Genomic DNA, 21,634 nt, shown 5'->3' with positions numbered 1-21,634 from the left:
ATAACATAAGCAACACGACGGGTGCCACATGAGGAGCAGGATCTGCTTACCCTTCCGGAGCACCTGAGATCACCCCCAGTTTTTGGTGGGGTTCGTGTTGCTTAGTCTTTAGTTTTCTATGTTGTGTCGTCTGTGCTGTTGTTTGTCTGTTTGTCTTTTTGTTTTTGGCCATGGCGTTGTCAGTTTGTTTTCGATCTATGAGTTTGACTGTCCCTCTGGTATCTTTCGTCCCTCTTTTAAGGTGAGTTTACATCAGGGCTTCCAAAAAATATTTGTGCCAGCCAGACATTTTTTGTCTAATCCCGATTTTAGTCCCTTAAGACTTAGTAACAACAGGCAATCATGCTAATCAGTTGAGCATCATATAAACAATGAATGATTGGCATAAAAACGATATTAAATTTGACTTTTGATACAAATTCTATGTACTGACGTAAACTGTTAAATTGACAGTGCATCATTCGAGGTGTGCAACATTAGCGAACTAATATCTGCCTTAGAATCTTTATTTGTGCAAAATTACTTTGTCAAAATTTTTACTTTCGTTTTTGGAGGCACATTTTCTTATACCGGATGATGACTTGACAATGGCAAAACACGGACCAGAGATGGATATGAAAAATCTGTGTACGTTTACAAAGCACAATCGAGTTAAAGTAGCTATTTCCGACTTTATTTCTTCAAGAAAATACTTGAAATGAAGTTAGATAAAGGTATCAATAATAATTTTAGCATTTTTGAAGAATTCGGATGATTAATTAAATCTCACAACTGCGCACATGCGCACGCGTTTACTTTGTTTTAACAACGAGGTCCTGATGAATTTTCGCTTAAAACCTTTATAACTACCTTTTAAAAATTTTCATGAAATCCATATTTATATACGTATTTTTGATAATTTAAATCTTTTTGATTGAATTATATAGATGCAAACCGCTGAAATTTATGAAAATAACTTCCAATAGACCGATCAATGTCCAGTACATATTAGTTTACCTGTCACCTGAACAGGTAAATTTCAACTGTCTGACAACTAATTAACCTTGGTTGTAATGAGAAATATTAAAGAAGGGTTTGTTTTGATAGTTCTTAATCACCATGTCACTTTTATGACCCGAAATGTGGCTGTTTAAGGCAAAAGGTCAGATCAAAAAGATCGCAAGAACTTCTTTTTTTTTTCTGAATTATGTTTAAATATCAAACACAAATTAAATGTCCGTTTCAGGTTTGGCACAACAAGTCATAATTATAATTTATTGGTCATGTCTGGAAAATACGACTGTTTTGGAAGCCCTGGTTTACATATTACTTTAATATAGAGTGCATTTTTCATCTGATTTTTTACCTATAATGTCGTTTAAACAAAAATCACACTCTGTGAACACTTTAATCTGATGTCATTTGCTTAATCAAATGGAAAAGTTAATGTTTTTAATGGAGAACAATTCTTTAAGAGACAATCGAAGGAAAACCTCATGTAAAAATGACATAATTTGTAATAATTAACTATCATTTTTAGAATTTAATTATGGAATAAGGGTTTTCATGGTATCAAAACACTTTTAAAAGTATCTTTATTTCTTGATCTATGCATTTGGAAGTTGTTTAAGAGGTAAGTCAAGAAAAATAGAGCCAACTCCATTACAAAGAGAGGCAAAGGATACCGAAGTGTACAAATGTCATTTTCTAGATACAGCATGATTCAGATTTGAAATTTGGTTTAAAGTAGTAAATTGAGTTAAGTAGTTAATTTTGCAGAAAGGTTATTAGAAATGTATTAGATTTTCATTTCTATAAATAATATAAACCAAGCTCTGGAGGTATGGAACACCATAAAATTGTTGAATTGATATATCAATAGTCAAATCTGAAAGTCTTTGTATAAGGGTTATTTTCAATCAACAAAAATACTGTCTAAAAATAGACTATGTTGACATGAAAAATGTCCAACTGTGTCAGGACAACGATTGACATTCTTTAGTCATTAAATCACTTTAAACCTAACACCACTCTAATCTGGTTTTTTTTAGCCAGAAAGAGCTTCAGTTAAGATATGACTAACTTCAAATGTTAACTTTACTTAGTCTTGAAGTGTGAAAGAAAAAGCCTTCAAAGTAAAAGTTAAATGGAACTAATATAGCTTTCTTTGTCTTCTTTAGGTGAGAGATTTGAAAAAACCTACAGCTTTTGATATCTACAAGTACAGTGATATATGGATCAGGTAACAAGTTTGCTATTTACTTGTAACCATAAATTGGCCTCCTATGGCATTTTCCTATTAATTGTGCATATTCAATAGGATAAGTAGAATATTTTATGAACGAAAACAAATAAATTGCTGAAACCAGACTCATTTTTTTCTGTGAACAATTGACATTTTGTACTTTTTTTTATAATTAGGGATAAAAAATCTACTAGCTAGATTCCTGTACTAAAACATTTACGTCTCTGGCAATCAAGACTTGTCATTAATATACTGGACGGACTATACTTTAGTAAAAAAAAAATTCTTGGCTTTACCAAAATAGAAAGTGGAATAACCCCTCCTCACTATTTTTATCTTAGGCAATTGGATTCAATTACTTCATCCAGGATTCATGGAATTTGAACTGATTTTTTACATGTTTTAGAAATAGATTGAAAAACAGGGTGAACCGGTATCATGTATTGATCACAATTTCTGTACTTTCATTATCAATTCCTCAGTACTGGGGCTATTGTATATTGCTCATGTGTAGGGGGTTATTTAAAAGTGTGCACCACATTTTTGAGGTTATTTCGAATAGATAGAAAAAATATTACAGTCAGTCCTTATAATTTAATTCTAAATTCCATTTTTAAGGAGTAAATCATGAAAAAATGTTGATGATGTCACAGTCACATGACAAAATTATGTCTATGAGCTGATAGACAATAAACTTTCAATCAGAAGACATGTTACATCCAAAATTAGATTATTCAATAATGAAATATGTCCTTTCCGAATGCAATTTTTATACATTCTATATATATAGGATGTGTGCTTAAATGAGATAAAAACTGGGGGGTACGATATCAGGCGTTGGTTTGGTCTTGTTAGCGCTCTCACGTGTACAGTACTTTCCAGATTTTATGAAACTTATATCATAGGTTTATATCAGCAATGTCTTAGATGAGTTCGAAAAGCAGTGCCGATCAATTATTTTTAAAAGAGTTATGCCCCTATGAAATATTGATTTATATGGAAAATTGTATTGTTAGCGCTCTCATGTGTACAACTCTTGCCAGAATTTTATGAAACTTATATTATAGGTTTATATCTGCAATGTCTTTGACGAGTTTGAAAATCAGTGCTGATCAAATATTTTTAAAAGAGTTATGCCCCTTGGAAATATTAATTATATGGAAAATTGCCTTATGAGCATTCTAATGTGTACAATTCTTGCTAGATTTTTATGAAATTTATATTATAGGTTTATATCATCAATGTCTTTTGAAGAGGTCGAAAAATCAGTGCCAATCAATTATTTTAATAAACTTATGCCCCTTAGAAATATTGATTATATGGAAAATTGCATTGTTAAGCATTTCGTGTGTATAATTCTTGCCAGATTTTTATGAAATTTATATTATAAGTTTATATCATCAATGTCTTAGACAAATTCGAAAATCAGTGCTGATCAATTATTTTTAAAAGAGTTATGCCCCTTGGAAACATTAATTATTTGGAAAATTGTATTGTTAACGCTCTCAGGTGTACAATTCTTGCCAGAATTTTATGAAACTTATATCATAGGTTTATATCAGCAATGTCTTTGACAATTTTGAAAATTAGTGCTGATCAAATATTTTTAACGAGTTATGCCCTTGGAAATATTAATTATAATGGAAATCACATTGCCTTTGCTCTGAAGCCTTCATTTCTGTAAGATATTTATAAATTGTTTTAAAGAACCAAAAAAAAAAAGGTTTAATTTTTTAGTTTTTGCCCTTGTAGCTTGGATAGATAAAATATGTGCAACGTGGGGGACATTGGAACTCTGTTCTTTTATTATGGTAAATATAAAAAGGTATATAAAATGGTTTTAAGTGAAAAGTCAACAGAACCATGTTTTTGGAACTAGTACACTTATGTGCATGTGCGCAGGTGTGAGATTTACTTTATACTGTATACATGTATCATGCTTTCTTGAACTCTATAGAGTAATCTCTCTTCAAGATTGAGCTTATTTTTACTGAGAGATAGAAAATAAACATAACTTAGGCATTTAAATGTCTCGACTTTTTACTATATTTTTATGCCCCCGCCATAGGCAATTGGGCATTAAGTATTAACCTGACTGTTCGTCCATCAGTCTTTCAGTACTTCAGTCCATCACATTTTCTTTTCCGCACTCTAACTTAAGTTTGCCTTATGAAACTCATACACAATGCTAAGAAAAATAACATGAAGACAGAGTTAAAATTTGGGTTGTGAGTCATTTACTGTTCTAGAGTTATGCCCCTTTTTAACTTGGATAATTGCAAAGCTTGAGCGGGGGCATTCGTATCCTCAGACACATTCTTTTTTTATTACATGAAGTGTTCAATGAAAAGTAGCAGATTATGGTACTTTTGTTTTAAAAAAAGTTGCTTCATGAAAAGAAATAAATAGTTAAATGTTTTTTTCTTACAGTCCAGGGAAAACTTTGATGATGACCATGAAGAGAATAAAGAAACCGGCAAGGACAGTAAGACAATTAAATGGATGGATAATTCTCCATAATCCAACTGATGAACTAGTTTTATATATGGTACATATAATTATTTCAAATTATACACACATTTGAGTATTTTTTTGTCTTTAAGAGGATTGTATTGAACAAGAACTTAATTTTATGTGTGTGTGTGTGTGTGTGTGTGTAGGTAGGATATACATCTATGTGTTGTTTATATACAACCACATCATTTGTAGTCATATTTCTTTAGCAAAACCTTGTATGCGATATACAAAAAATTCTCAGCTTTTCTGAATCTGTACATTATACCGATTAAAATGATGTCTTACATTTAGGATTGCGACTACGAATAGTGAAACTACAGCTCTTTTTTTATGTCGCGTAGTAGTGGCATATTGGCCAGTGGCAAATAGTTTAAGCCGCATATTTCAAACATTTTCTGTATCACATTTTCATCAGTTTTACAAAGGAAAAAATCATAAAATTGGGTTTCTTTTGAATTAATAGAATAAAAACTATGAAATAAGCATGAATAAAGTTACTTAAAACATATTTTGTCCCTAGTATTATATGAACTAAGTTATAGCTGAGTTGAGAAAAAAATTGAAATAGTGTATTTCTTAGGAATGGCAATTGTAGCTTTTTGACTATAAAAAGAACCTAACATATAATATAATGAATAAAAATTTATGTTACACTGATCTGTAGTAAAAGTCAAAGTAGAAAAAATATACACTTTTCGTTTGCAGCTTTTGGTTCCAAGTATATGAGCGAATTAATAAAAATATCATGACGTCGCAAAAAGATGAAAAAACCTCAAAATTTGCACAGAGTCTGGTTTTCTTATATCTGGTTGCTATGTACAAATCTGTAATATTTGCATTAAATATACCAAACTGATGCTTTGAAATTAATGTATACATGCGATACAATATTTTTCAGAATTATTTTACTCTATTCGCCAACACATTTCTATGCTAAAACATCCCTATATTATATGTTTATCCCTTTAAGGGTGCAATCAACAGTTGTTTTTTTCTATTTTGAGGGACCATGCATAAGTGACCCTTAGAGGTGGAATGGTTAATAAAGATACTTGTATAAAACTAGATATTACTGGAATCAGAATTTTCTCTAGTTTACAATGAAATAAAAATAAAGTGTACCTTTTATACAATAAAAAAGTTCTATCCAAAGATCATGGGGAAAAAAGTGCCTAATCTGAACATAAAAAACCTGAAATCAGGTCATGTGCATACCCATAAAGACATGATACAGGCACATTTCACATAATCAAAACTCTATGAAATTCATAGGTTTTTACCTGGCCTTTCAAAAAAATCTCGCTTCAGGGTACGGTCTCCTGCTCCGAAAAGAGCTACAGTGGCTGCAAATAAGTTTTCAATTTTCACTGCCAAAAAAACAGGATGTTTACAGTGTTGTCTCCCCTCAAAACATGAATATTTAATCTAATTTTTATACGCCCGTCAAAATTTTGACGGGACGTATTATGGTATACAAATGTCCGTTTGTCTGTCCGTTTGTCTGTCCGTCTGTCCGTCTGTCTGTCCGGCGTAAACATGTCGCACCGTAACTTGAGAACGACTTATCCAAATTTCATGAAACTTAACATAGTTGTTTCTTATGATGGTCAAACGATCTGTATACTTTTTGGTGAAAATAAGATTAAAACTTTTTGAGTTACGGACTTAGTAACTAAAACAGGTGTGTGTTTTTTTTCACATGTCGCGCCGTATCTCAAAAACAATTTATGATTATTGCTTAAAACTTTACACACTTCTTAGTTATATTAATCTTAAGATCTGTATACTTTTTGGTGATGATTCAAAATTATATTTTAGAGATTGGAGTATTTTGTTAAAAAAGGGGGAGGGTTTTTTTTACATGTCGCGCCGTATCTCAAAAACAGTTTATGATTATTGCTTAAAACTTTACACACTTCTTAGTTATATTAACCTTAAGATCTGTATACTTTTTGGTGATGATTCAAAATTTTATTTTTGAGTTATTGAGTATTTTGTAAAAAAAGGTGGAGGGGTTTTTGACATGTCGCGCCGTATCTCAAAAACGATTTATGATTATTGCTTAAAATTTTACACACTTCTTAGTTATATTAATCTAAAGATCTGTATACTTTTTGGTTTTGATTCAAAATTTTATTTTTGAGATATTGATTTTTTTTTTTAAAAAGGGGGGTTTTCACATGTCGCGCCGTATCTCAAAAACGATTTATGATTATTGCTTAAAATTTTACACACTTCTTAGTTATATTAATCTAAAGATCTGTATACTTTTTGGTTTTGATTCAAAATTTTATTTTAGAGATATTGAGTTTTTTGTAAAAAAAAAGGGGGGTTTTCGCATGTCAGGCCGTATGTCAGAAACTATTTATGCTTATTGCATAAAAATTCACACACAAGATGACGGGCGTATCATGCGCTCATGGCGCAGCTGTTTATTTTTTAAATTATTTTAATCATTTAACCTGTTTTAATTGAAAGCTAATTAACTAATTTTTACAATCAAATACAAAAAACATGATATTTTTACACCAGTTAAGTAAATAAATAGGGGTTTCCCTCCATGGTTATTTTTAGTCGGGGAATAACCCCTATTTTTTATATGAAACTGTTTATAGCACCCTTATGGGAGTGTCATGCATTGTATATGTACTTCTATAAACCAAAGGTTTAGTACACAGCAGCATTAATTAAAGTTGATTGATCCAAAGAAAATATTATTACAACCTTTTGTGGCATAAGTTTAAGGGTCTAACATTGATTTCTGAGATTGTTGAATATTTTAAGAAAGGACCAAATTTAATCTCTTTTTTTTTGTCTTACAAAATTTAATTTAATTCATGCAGTTTTTGTCTCAACTGTAAAACAGAGACAAAAGATAAAAAAGGGATATTCAAACTCATAAGTGGAAAACATAATAACAATGCCATAGCCAAAAACAAAAAACTGAATTCAAGGCATAGGGATACTTATCCAGCAGCAGCCATGGCATCAGCTCTTTGCATAAAGCTTGATATTTCAGAAGGTAGAAGATCTTGATACTCTGTATCTTGTACACAAATGTTCAGAAGCTTCCATCTGGCATCAGTTTTTCCCTTTAAACTAATATGCATGGCTGCTGAAAAAAAACTAAACAGTTTTTGTCAAGTCTTCCACGAAAGTGTTGGAAATAAGACAAAGATATCCCTAACCTGACAACCTATGAAAATGAAAATGCAGGTCATGACCTGCATTGAAGAAGAAAATCTCAGGTCATAACACGTACAAACCTGAATTTAAGTATTTAGGGGTCATTTCTTTATATACTAGTCAACAAAAGTAATGATACACAAGTTTGAACTCCAATTTATCATAAAATATAATAAATAGGAAAAACTGTTAAATTATTCAATGAAAAATATTCATTTGCAAAGTAAATGCATATGATTAAAAGAATCTGACCAAATTGGAAAGTGAGAAAATACCGTGTTATTGAACACAGTGGTCAAATTTATTTTTGCGGAAAATGATGACAAAAGTCAGCACTTAATTTCGAAAATGAGAATTAAGTATTAAAATATCTGCAAAGGCATTCAAAATTTTAAGCAGACCATGTTTAAGTTTAAAGTTTTAAGTTCTAATAATGATTTTTGAATTTTCGGGTGAAAATACGATTTTTGAAATAAAAATAAAAATTACACACAAAAAAAATTCGCATATTTGCCTTAAATCAATGGTTTTGATAAGAAAATAACACTCTGTAAATATTAGACCAATTGGGCAATTATTTACCTTGGTACAGTGTATCCAATTTCATTATATATGGAAAATACATTGCCTTTTATCGTTTCTTTTGTTGACTAGTAGATTTGAAATGAATTCTCGAGCTACTTTTTTCCCAGTATATATCATAATGTACAGTCTTAAAAAAGTTGATATTGACATATGATAAAAAAATTAAGCATTTCAAGGAAATAGAGATAAATAAATTGATTTTCAAAATATTTTTTTAATTGTTCTAAGGTAGAAAAATAAAAGAAAGTAATATTCTGATATGTATTTGCATTCAATTTGTCTTAGATTCAATCTTTTTACAAAAAAGCAACATAAAATTAAGGAGTATCTTGTTAAAGGTGACAAAAAGGGGGAAGTTACTCAAATTTATTGTCAAACAACTTTGAAATAGACAAATTATTTATGACCTTTAATAAGCTAAGGTAATTGGTGTTAATTAACAGTGTGTTTGACACCACAGCTGTCAAGTGAAGCCATGCATTTAATGGATCATTCAATTTGACAGTTAACACATGTAGTTGAACTTCCTGTCCAGAAAGAATTACGAATTTGTCTAAAGGCTCAAGAATCTGTGTGAAAACGGGTCATTTTTCCAGTTCCCAGATTATTTAACGACCCAGCGGGTATTTAAAAAATCCCGGGTATTGGGCGAAATTCTCGGGTGTGACCTGCAGGATACGGGTCAGTTGACAGGTATGATATCACACATTCATCTTGTTGCCTGCTTTGTAATTTCTGTGGTTAAAATTTTCAAGTGAGCTTTTCACATCACTTGGCATCCGTTGTCCATTGTCTTCGTCCGTCATTGGCATTTTGTATTTTTTAGCTCACCTGGCCCAAACTTTTACAAAAAACTTCTTCTCTGAAACTACTAATCCAAATTTAACCAAACTTGGCCACAATCATCATTAGGGTATCTAATAGTTTAAAAATGTGTCCAATGACCCTGCCTACCAACCAAGATGGCTGACATGGCTAAAAATAGAACATTGGAGTAAAATGCAAGTTTTGTTTATTATCTTGAAAACTATTATAAGTAGAGATAATCTGACAAGGCAGAAATGTTTGAAATGATGAGATCTACCTATTGTACAGTTACTTCCAAACTGTCAGACGACTTTTAATAAGAGTTATTGCCCTTAAATGATGAATTTTACCAACTTTTAAAATTTTTGTCTATTATCATGAAAATTGTAATAGATAGAGAGAACTTGAAGTTGCAAAAATGATCTTCAAGACAAGTTCTACAAATTAGTCTTATGGTCGAAATCGTCAGTCGACTCCTTATTAGAGTTATTGTCCTTTGATGACGATTTTTAAACCATTTTTTTGCGCTTTTGCTTTATATCTAGATAGATAGAAACTTAAATAAGCAAAAATGATCAGCAAGACAAGATCTACAATTAAGACAATATGGAGGAAATCGTCAACGACTCCTTATTGGAGTTATTGCCCTTTAATGAAGATTTTTACCATTTTTTTTTGCGTTTTGCCTTATATGTTAAAAATTATAATAGATAAATAGACACTTTAAATCACAAAAATGATCAGCAAGGCAAGATCTACTAACAAGTCAAATTTTGCCGATACAGTTAGTAGGATGTCACTCTTTATAGGAGTGATTGCCCTTAAATGAGGATTTGTTTTACCCTCTTTTGTGTTATGAGCAAAAAGTAAACAAGCCTTTTACTCCCCATGGAAGTTGAAATATGTGGTATGACTATGATATCAGAGTTCCATAATGTATAAGTATTATTTGTTTTAATAGAGTCATTGTTAGATGTATACATCAATTTTAAGTTTATTTTATATACATGAAGCATATTGTTGAGTGTTTTAATTATCTATTTAATAGCTTCAGCCCAATAACTACGTAAAACAAGCAGAAGGATGTTTAAAACCAGGAGAATCCCTTCCAATTCCTGTTTCTCAACAGCTTCAACGTAAGATCTTACATTCAGTAATTAAAGATTATCATCGGTCATCTCAACGAGATTGATTTTCTCGCTTGAGCCGGTACGGCGAAAGTGAGAAAAGCAATCGAGTTGAGATGACCAATGATAATCTGTTTATCACTATTTTACCTATGATGACGTTGTTAATTTCATTGACAACGGCATGTGCGCCCTTAGTTTCTAGCGATAATTTTTCATATCACTCTAGTGTGCTGAGAAAGAAATTATCAGTCAGTAAGATCAAAGGAAAATTACGTAAAATAGCGATAAAATATATATACTGTGGATTCATTATTGTTTGTTGGATATCAATTTTTAGTGGGTTTATGTAAACCACAAATATAAATGTTCGCCGAAGTACAAATATTCTATAGGCTTGTATGCAAACTTTGGCAAAACCACAAATTCAAATATCCACGAAAATATGATTGTTTCTCAGTCCAGGAAAATTAGTATCCATGAAAATACATGAATCCACAGTATATCTTTTTTAGATGTATTAGTAATGCATATTTGTTTTTTTCCCCTTCATGTTATGAAGTTCTAGTAATTGCTGGTCTCTTTGAAGTGTGTATGTAGACTGACAATATCTTTATCTTGGAAAAGATTTTTTTTTTCTATTATCACATACCTGAAAAATATATGCTATATTTTGCATAGGCTGTACTTTGACCTATAATTGTTAACTTTTTATACATTGTGACTTAGATGGAGAGTTGTCTCATTAGCACTCATACCACATCTTCTTATTTATATGTTTTGCATAGGCTTTATAGCTCAAGTACCAGTAAGAAACTCATTTCAGCTACCCTGACTAATAAGCCTTTATTAGGGTCCTCTTGTTCTCGATATTGAATTAAAACATTCTTTGTCTAATATATTCAATAAATAAACAATTTTGTAAAATTTTCAGGTAGTATTATAAGATTTTATTTTTTTTAAATTTTTATGCCAGAAAATCATTACATTAAAATCAAAGAACATATTTCTTTGCATACTTTGATAATGACATCATGTGTAAATTGCACAATACTATGACAACATTGGGTATTTTTTTGTATTTTAGTTGATGTTTTAAACCAAAATCTTGCAAGAAATACATATTTTTTGTAAACCAGGTTATATTTTGTTCATGTTTTAAATGAAAAGCCAACATCATAGGGTGATTGCACTTTTATTCGTTTTTTTTGTCTCGATTTATGGAAAATATGAACAAATGCATGTAATTGAATTTTTTTTTTACTATTTGCTGAATTTCAGTATATGTATTACTTCTGTCTACCTGAAATTGTCTTAATCTTAGATAGAATATTTATTTACATATTCATTTACATACTTAATCTGGTTATCACGTTGAAAAATAAGAACTATAGATAAGAAGATGTGGTATGAGTGCCAATGAGACAACTATCCATCCAAGTCACAATGTGTAAAAAGTAAACAATTATAGGTCAAAGTACAGCCTTTAACACGAAGCCTTGGCTCACACCAAACAGCAAGCTATAAAGGGACCCAAAAAGACTAGTGTAAAACAATTCAAACAGGAAAACCAACGGTCTAATCTGTATAAAAAACGAGAAACATCTATGAACCACACCAACAAGTGACAACCACTGAACAGCAGGTGCATAAAAATGCAGCGGGTTTAAACGTTTTAACAGAGGCCAACCTTCACCCTAACCTGAAACAGTGGTATAACATTACAACATAAAAAGTCACAGAGTAAAATATCAATTGAAATGGCTTTACTTGATCAAAAAGACAATACACAAAAACAAGTAAATATACACTGAACGAATAAGTTTGATCTATGACACAATATAAATAAAAGATATGTTTCAATTTCCCAAAGACAACTTTAACCTCGGAAGAAAATGGCGTTTTGGATTATAAACAAGCCGATTTGGAAAAAGGCCAAGTATTAATCTGTATTTAAATTATATTATGAGATACCAGCGCTGCAGGAATTTTTTTATTTTCGAATTTCTTTTTTATAGCAGAAGCTTATTTTACTGATAAATGGACTTATGGGTTTTGCTCATTGTTGAAGGCTGCACCTATAGTTTCAAACATCCATGCCATTTGAACTTTTATGGATAGTTGTCTCATGGCACTTATGCCACATCTCCTTATTTTCACATTAGTATATTTTTAAATTAACTTTTAGATAGTTTAAGTTTTCAGACCTTTATAAAACTTGGACAGAAACGTTTTGCAGAATGGAGGCATTGCAATCCTACATTCCGACAACAACTGCAATGTCACTAGTGTCAACATTTTGGTTCAGTCTAGTAGATATGATATTTACTAAGGCCAATTTTATAGTCATATATTCATAAAGTAAAATACAGTATCCACAGCAAATGTTTTGCGTTAACATTAGTTACAATCTGGGCTTAGATTTTTTTCGATGTCAATAACTTTGTCAAACCCTCATAGATTTTTTGGCACACGCTTTATTGTAATTAAGAGACAATTTCTGAATCAAAATTTTGAAAAACAATTGTAAATTATGTTTCAGAAGGTAAAAGACCTTGATGCTTCATACTTTTTATGCAGATACCTTATCTTATGAGGTTTCTGTCTGTCACATGTCCATTGTCTGTGAACTTATTTTCATGGTTGAGAAAAAAATGTATATATATTTATTTGCCAAGTGAAATACTCACTTATTATGAGTAATGGGATAACTTTATTTGGTATATCATATGGGATCCTTGCAAGGTCTACATGTCCTTCAGACAGGGTTCACCTGACATGGGCCTTATTTCATTAATCAGTGATCATGGTTAAGTCCATATCTCAGATATTATAAGCAATTATAATTGGTGTATAGAATGATTGTAAGGTGTACATGTGCAATTGGCAGGTTTTATCTAACCTTGGCCTTGTTAAGTTTTTGTGGTTTGGTCTTTTTCTCAGATACTATTAGCAATAATAGATCAGTAACTGTTGAATATTTTTTAGAAATTTGTTAAACCTTCATGGAATGTTTTGAAACTTGGAGACCAAGAAACAGCATTTGAAGATATAGTTCAATTATTTTGGATTTTTCTGTATTTTAATGATAAATGAACATAGTTTTTTGCAATAAACATGACACATTATTAACAGTAACAGCAGCAATGGTAGACAAGACACTAGGTTCCACAGAACCTATTACATGTACACATTTTTTATGATAAAAAAAAAACAGTTGTCCAGAGCAAATTTCAGAAAATATTTCTTTTTCATTTTCCTGTAGTTTTACTGATAAAGGACTTATGTGTATAAGTTTTGTATCTGCTATTTTAATGTTTGATCTGAGTGATTTTTTTTTCACTTTTCCTTAAAGAATGGACTAAGCCGGTTCTGCTGATATCAGTTTCATGAAACTAATCTGCAACTCAAAACCACTAGACAGCATCCCACCAAACTTGCACAGATTCTACTAAAGGGCATACACTTGGGCTGTTTATAGTATTTTAGTTTTATTTTATTTTAATGCCCCACCTATGATAGTAGTAGGAGCATTATGTTTTCTGGTCTGTACATCTGTTCGTTCATCCGTCCTTCTGTTCATCCGTCCATCCGTCTGTCCCGCTTCAGGTTAAAGTTTTTGTTCAAGGTAGTTTTTGATGAAGTTGAAGTCCAATCAACTTGAACCTTAGTACACATGTTCCCTATGATATGATCTTTCTAATTTTAATGCCAAATTAGAGTTTTGACCCCAATTTCACGGTCCACTGAACATAGAAAATAATAGTGCCTGCTTCAGGTTAAAGTTTTTGGTCAAGGTAGTTTTTTGTGGGGCTTCCATGTACTATGGACACATTCTTGTTATTTGTTTGCTTTTATTTTATTGTGGGATTAATGCTTTTATTTAATTGAGGGATTAATGATCATAATGGCCATTAAGCTAAAACAATCTTTCTTTTAGATCATGGACCATCTCCATTAGAAACTGGAATAAAAATTGTATGGCTAAAAGTAGCAGAGAATAAACCTTACTCAACAGAAGAAGTATTACAGATGTTTGAGAAAGCAAATAAAAATGATATTGGTCAACACAGGTATATTATATTACTAGACATAATAAGTCCAAATGAAATGGAAATAATATGTAATATAATCTCAATGTTAAACAGAAGCCTGACCAACTGCTGATGATTCAATTATTTTTGTGGGTATCAATTTTTCGTGGATTGAGGAAAACTTGCATTTTTGTGGATATTTGATTTCATGGTTTTGCCAATATCTGCAAACAAGGCCTATAGAAAATTTGTAATTTGTTGAACATTTGAATTTGTGGTTCATCTGTACCCACAAAAACCACGAAAATTGGTATCCAACAAATAACAATGAATCCGCAGTAGGATAAACATCAGTTGAAAAAGACAATCATATCTTCAAAAGGCATTTAAATCTTTTTCAAGGACAGTTTGCTATAGCAAACATTTCATTGGTTGACATAATAATAATAATCAGAAAGGAACAATTGTCATATTCATTTATCTATTGCTTAACATATTTTTATAAGTTTTAAGAATTTTTTTTTCCATCGATTTATAAATATTACTGAATTTGGGCATGTATATAAATACACAGGTTTTTCCTCCAAAATTCAAAATACCAGGCTGGGGTGCGGACCTGACAAGGGTGTAGATTATAGTGTACTAAAAGCACGAGATAAGGGAAAAAGTACATATCTGTATGTTTTTGGTTACATGCCCTTTGGTACCTTTTGCCTCTCTTTTGTAATGTTTTGATAAATGCTTATTTCATTATAGGTTAAATTGTGCAGGTGAGTCCAGTTACTCTGGAGACACAGAAACCTTACCACTCTTCAATGAATTTCAACCTTCTCTAGAGGTATGTTTTACACTTTAAGGAGAAGCTGTGATAATCACACTTTTTTGGCCCTTATAATTAGAATGTCAAAAAGTATCATAAATCTACTGACTAATATCAGTCAGATGTTCTGTTCTGTTTTTATACGACCTCAAAAAAATTTTGCGGTTGTATATTGGTATGACGTTGGCGTCGTTGTCGTCCGAAGACACATTGGTTTTCGCACAATAACTTTATTTAAGTGAATGGATCTCTATGAAATTTTACCATAAGATTCAATACCACAAAAGAAATGTTGGGATTGATTTTGGAGGTTATGGTACTAACAGTTAAGGAATTCGGGGCCAAAAATAAGCATTTTTCTAGTTTCCAGACAATAACTTGTGGAACGGTGTATGGATCTCTCTGATGGTTAGGATTTGCTTTGGGGGGTTATGGTGCAAACCGTTTAGGAATTAGGGGCAAAAAAGGGAGAAAAACAAGGGTGTCCTGGTTAATGGACAAATACTTTAGTACAAAACATAATTTAAAGCAGTGTAAGGGAGGTAATTCAAATACATCATTTGAATTACCTCCCTTACACTGCTTTTAAATTATGTATCAAAAATGCATATTTATAAAGGAAAAATATCTGCAAATGTTGCATCTTTTGTTTTTTTTTACAAAAAAATCCATATGAAAGATTTGACACCATATTTTAAATTCTATTATAAAAAAGATTAAGTCAGCACTATGGTAAATTTAAATGTGTAAGTATGGTTGCAAACTCCATTGGAAATTTAAATTGAAATTATGACCATACCTTGAGGAAAAGAATTTTTTTGGGGGGAAAAAGGAGGGGGGGGGGGGGGGGGCGGGTAAAAAGAAATTGTGGGGGGTCAATTTTTTCTCCTTTCAGATTTCAGAAATTAAAAAGAAAATTTCTTCAAAATATATTTTTTTTGCAAATAAATGTGTGTGTGTGTGTGGGGGGGCTGTTAATATGCAACAGCAAAGTGTATTGCACAAAAGCAAAAAAAAAAAGGGGTGTAAATTTTTTTTTTTTTTTTTGTAGGGGGAGGGGGGGTCAATTCGCAACAGCAAAGTGTATTGCACAAAAGCAAAAAATTGAATATAAATTCAAATCATATAATTTCTTTGACTACAGTTATTCTGTGTCAGAAACTTTTTATGTGTCAAATATTTAATTACAATCCAAATTCAGACCTGTATCAAGCATGAATATTGCGTCCATTTTTGCCCCAACTGTTCAGGGTTGGACCTCTGCGGTCGTATCCAGCTGCGCTCGGCGAAGCAATTTATTACCTATTATGTTTGTTTGTTTTGCTCACACATTGTTGTCAATATAATGGAATTCTATTCGACGGTTATACAAGTGAGAGGTTAAGCTAGCTATAAGACCAGGTTTAATCCACCATTTTCTACACAAGGAAATGCCTGTACCAAGTCAGGAATATGACAGTTGTTTTCCATTTGTTTGATGTGTTTGAGCTTTTGGTTTTGCCATTTGATAAGGGACTTTATGTTTTGAATTTTGAATATTGAGTTCATAATTTTTCTTATTTTTACTTTTTTTCATATATAAGTTTTGTTATCTTTTGCAATAGGGTTTCAAACTTCCTGCATTTAGTGCAAAATAGCCTTGTTTTGAGATCTTGTTGGACACCCAATTCCTGTTTTCTAATAGTTTCTGTTAAGAGTTGGAGTAATGTTTTACAATTGCAAAAAAAAATACTTTAAAAAATTATAACATTTTTAGTATGCAGCATTTCCTAAAATCACAATTATTAATTTCACATTTCTGTCCATTGTTCCACAATTGCAATAATAAATGCCTGCAAAAATTTCTGAATTTAACATAAAAAAATGTATACCTGTCTCCAGACCATTGATTCGGACATTAAAACATTACAGAGAATTTTAAAGTATTGTATAATTTCTCACCTTAAAATGGTAAGGTTATCTTATTTAAAAGTTTTTGAAAAAAATACAAGTTGACTCCACCAGACAATAAAAATAGCACCTGAACAGCCACATAAATTTTTTCTAAAAATTTTTACTAACTATTTTGATAAGTTTAAAGGAATGTTATCATCAGAATTATAATTTAGATGCTTATTTTTTCAACAGGAGATTTATAAGCTAGAAGTATACAAAAATTGTGAACTTGTCAACTCATACTGTTTGAGGAAAGGCAAATACATGGTTGATGTCTATAATCTGGTTCAAGGAAAGACTGCTAAATATATACTGAAAAGGCCAAAATGTCCGGTAAGTATAGATTGTTTTATTCAAATATTTGTCTTTACTTTGAAAGTTGCTTTACCACAAAGAAGCACAAGTTGTGTAGAGTGACCTTCATCAACTTTTCTGTTACTGTCGGGATTTATAGAATATATAGACCCTATTGTCTTAGTAATCTCTGAAATAGAACAGTTGTTCAAATATTTTTTCTGTACTTTTTGGGATGTAGTTATTAATTGCTAAAGAGATGAAACCTTTCAACAGAATCATTTCCTCTTTGTCAAGGTATTTATTGTGAACCAAATGCAACTTTTCCACAGAGTCATCTATTGGTCAATCTATTTAAACTTTTGTCAGTTCTATTGTCCCATTGAATAAATACAATAGCTATTGTTCTCTGTGTAGTTTATTCACTGGGACCTTTAAATTTCTTCTAAGAGAAATCCATCACTCATTGATTAATTTACACAAGTAAAAAAATTATCTTCTAAATAGATGAAAATGCATGTTTCCAACTCACAAAACTTCACGTGATGTTGTATTTATTCAATATCAATAATATATTTCGATCTGTTCTATATAAACACTGATTTAAGGCAAACTAAAATTAAATAGTAGATTTTTATCCAGATTTTAAAAAAAATGGGGTGGGTGGGAGGATTTTATTTTTTAATTTTTATTTCCTCTGAATTCCCTTTGTAATGTGTTTTTCGTATGCAAGGGTAAAGATAAGCTTATATCATGTATATATAAGGAATTCTACAAAATTTTTAAATTCTTAATTAAATATTTCTGAATGGCAACCACTGTTCTACATGTAAATGCCGCTTTAGAAACCTACTTTCATTTAATACCAGGAACGTGGAGAAATGCTCTTTTAGACTACCCAGTACATCAAACTTATTTTGCTTTCTAAGCTATGCTTAATAGTGCCCATAAAATGAGGGATATGCATTGGTATGCAACACAAGTAGTATGATTACAGAGTGAAATGAAAACTCAAACTGTGTTGAAAATATTAAGTTTGATGCTTTTAAGAATCTTATGCAAGATGCAAATATAATTACAATGTAAAACAATGAACTTAACCAAAAAGAAGAAGTTATTAAACGACTCTATTGAGGGGCTGGGGACAGTGGCTGTTTGTCAATAAAAAACGACAGCCTTGAGGTAAATCTAAGGGCTTGCTATAATACATTGTGTACATTGGCCGACTTTTTTTGGTCGTAAATCGCACAAGTTCGTGCTTGTGTCAATTTCTTTATTCCAGTCATGTTTTTGTACCAATGTGTTCCACGAGTCTTTGCCCTTTGAATATCAGTCCAAATTTCTTGACACAAAGTCGTTGTATAGCTAGATAAATCCACAGTTTTCCGTAATCGCTGAAATTTGTGACATGCCACGATTGCGTTCTTGGACACCGCCTATTTCTCGTAACCCAAATTTTCCATGCCCTTCCTGTAATCAATCTCTATTCTCGGAAGATAATGTTTGCATCATAGAGTAGCAGAACATGTCGACTTAATTATTTTGGTAACTGGAAGAAATACAAAAACCGAAATTTTCAACAGGAAGTTTTGAATGAAACGAAATTAGCGGCGGTTACCGGTAATGGAATTGTGCAAAATCCAAAATCAAAAACTTTTATTGTGAACCCAATGAAAGTTTTCCACAGTGCCATCTCTATCTTGACCAGGTATTTAAACTTTTGTAAGTTCACCTGTCCTATTGAATAAATACAATAGCTATTGTTCTCTGTGTAGTTTATTCTCTGGGACCTTTAAATTTCTTCTAAGAGAAATCTATCATTCATTGATTAAATTACCTGAGTAAAAAATGATCTTATTTATAGACAAAAATACTTTTTTTATACTCATTAACTGTGTGTGATGATGTAGTTATTCAATATTAATAATATATTTTCATTCAGTTTAATATAAACATTGATTCAATCATAAAAAGTTGATTTCTGACAAAACTTTCAACATTGTTCCTTTTAAAAAAAAATTTGTTTGACATGAATAAGAACTTGAAAATAATGATGTTCAAATTAAGATCTTCTTAAATGTATTCTATAACTAAACAAAAAAAATCAAATTTCAATAAGAACATTGATAAAACTTTTGTCAGAAATCAACTTTTTATGATTGAATCAATGTTTATATTAAACTGAATGAAAATTTATTATTAATACTGAATAAATATATCATCACACGCAATTAATGAGTATAAATCAAAGTACTGAAGTACTGAACATCGGATGACCACAAGTTCTTGAGGATGGTCAAAAGCACTTGTCTCAGAAAAAAAACAACATATCTCTTTACCTGAAACTGTGGTTAATGTACAGAGATATATTTTTTTCTAGACAAGTTCGTGCGAGGATGATGAATAAATGACAGGAAATTCAACTTCACCGTAATAACTATTATATTGTAGTGATACAAATCAGTATACACTGATTTGTTGTTATATATTATATTAAAATAACAGTTACATATATATATGATTTGCATCCGTTTGTATATCATTCTATTCTACTATTCTAATAATAGTGCAATGCAAGTGCATGGTGGACACTTTTCTGTAAAAATTCGATTTTTCTAAGATTGGATACGAGTAGGCATTCATATTTTCCCGCAAAAACAATTACAGAGTTACCGATCCTGTCGTAAAACGTTCTTTGAGATATTCTTCCGCATGCTTTAACACAATCGGTACGTGTGCATTGATATTATCAATGATTTTTTACTTATATATATATATCTAACTACAAAACATTTTCACATTATTAATTTATGTTGTAAACAAAAATATTTTTATCAGTATTCATTGAAGAGATGTATTTATATCAAATGACAAGGAATGTTATTTTGCACTCGTTTATGTGCGCATATTTATCATGTTTATAGATCAGTTACAAACCCAAAACTAATTTACATAATGGAAATCTAGGCGATAGCAATACATCGGAATGACCTCAAGGTCATCGCGATGTAAAAAAGTATTTTTATCTATATATAAGAATTTTTTTTTACTCAGGTAATTTAATCAATGAATGATAGATTTCTCTTAGAAGAAATTTAAAGGTCCCAGAGAATAAACTACACAGAGAACAATAGCTATTGTATTTATTCAGTAGGACAGGTGAACTTGCAAAAGTTTAAATACCTGGTCAAGATAGAGATGGCACTGTGGAAAACTTTCATTGGGTTCGCAATAAGAATAAAAAAATATTGGGATGAAAATCTATCAATTAATTGGCCAAATCATAAAAAGTTAATTTAATAATTTTTTAGCATTGTTCCTATTGAAAATTGCATTTTTTGGGGTTTGTTTAGTAATAGAATACATTTTAGAGGGCCTTATTTTAAACATCGTCATTTTCCAGTTTTTAAATGTTAAACACACAAAAAAACAAATTTCTAAAAGGAACTATGTTGAAAATTTTGTCAGAAATCAACATTTTATGATTAATTCAGTGTTTATATTGAACAGATTGAAATATATTATTGATATTGAATAAATACAACATCACATGCAGTTTTGTAAATTGTTCATCTTTTTAGAAGATATTTTTTGTACTCAGGTAAATTAATCAATGAGTGATAGATTTCTCTTAGAAGAAATTTAAAGGTCGCAGTGAATTAACTACACAGAGAACAATAGCTATTGTATTTATTCAATGGGACCATAGAACTGACAAAAGTTTAAATAGATTGACCAATAGGAGATGACTCGGTGGAAAAGTTTCATTTGGTTTTTGATTATTTAAATTTCTGCATGTTCACCTGTCCCATTGTATAAATACAATAGCTATTGTTTGCTGTGGAGTTTATTCAATGAATTCTTTAAATTTCTTCTTGTAGTCATTTTGGCACTGTACAAGGTCTCAAATGTTTATGACATCTTAACACTCAATCCATGTACTGTGTGTTTATAACATACTGTTTGTGTTTTTAGTCTTTTCTGTATCCAGCATCTGTAAGAAGAGGAATGAAAGTGATCATTAAATTGGACAGGTAAGTCAATGTCTGCCCTGTAACTATTTTGCTGAATGCTTAGCAATGGCAAGTCTATGTACAGAAACATT

At 31.0% G+C, this 21,634-nt stretch overlaps 1 protein-coding gene across 1 annotated transcript in view; it reads left to right on the top strand.

Moving 5' to 3' along the window:
- LOC127729717 (uncharacterized) overlaps positions 1-21,634 on the top strand; it is a 177,847-nt gene that overhangs the window by 78,655 nt on the left and 77,558 nt on the right. The window contains exons 28-34 of the mRNA XM_052237577.1: positions 2,160-2,221; positions 4,655-4,772; positions 10,368-10,455; positions 14,387-14,519; positions 15,237-15,318; positions 17,428-17,568; positions 21,505-21,563. Of these exons, the coding sequence (XP_052093537.1) occupies positions 2,160-2,221; positions 4,655-4,772; positions 10,368-10,455; positions 14,387-14,519; positions 15,237-15,318; positions 17,428-17,568; positions 21,505-21,563 (683 nt within the window). The remainder of the gene's footprint in view (positions 1-2,159; positions 2,222-4,654; positions 4,773-10,367; positions 10,456-14,386; positions 14,520-15,236; positions 15,319-17,427; positions 17,569-21,504; positions 21,564-21,634) is intronic.

This window comes from Mytilus californianus, unplaced genomic scaffold (genome assembly GCF_021869535.1).
Source record: "Mytilus californianus isolate M0D057914Y unplaced genomic scaffold, xbMytCali1.0.p SCAF_2, whole genome shotgun sequence".
Classification (NCBI taxonomy): Eukaryota; Metazoa; Mollusca; class Bivalvia; order Mytilida; family Mytilidae; genus Mytilus; species Mytilus californianus.
Note: the sequence above shows the minus strand (reverse complement) of the source record. Positions and strands in the feature narration are given on the sequence as shown.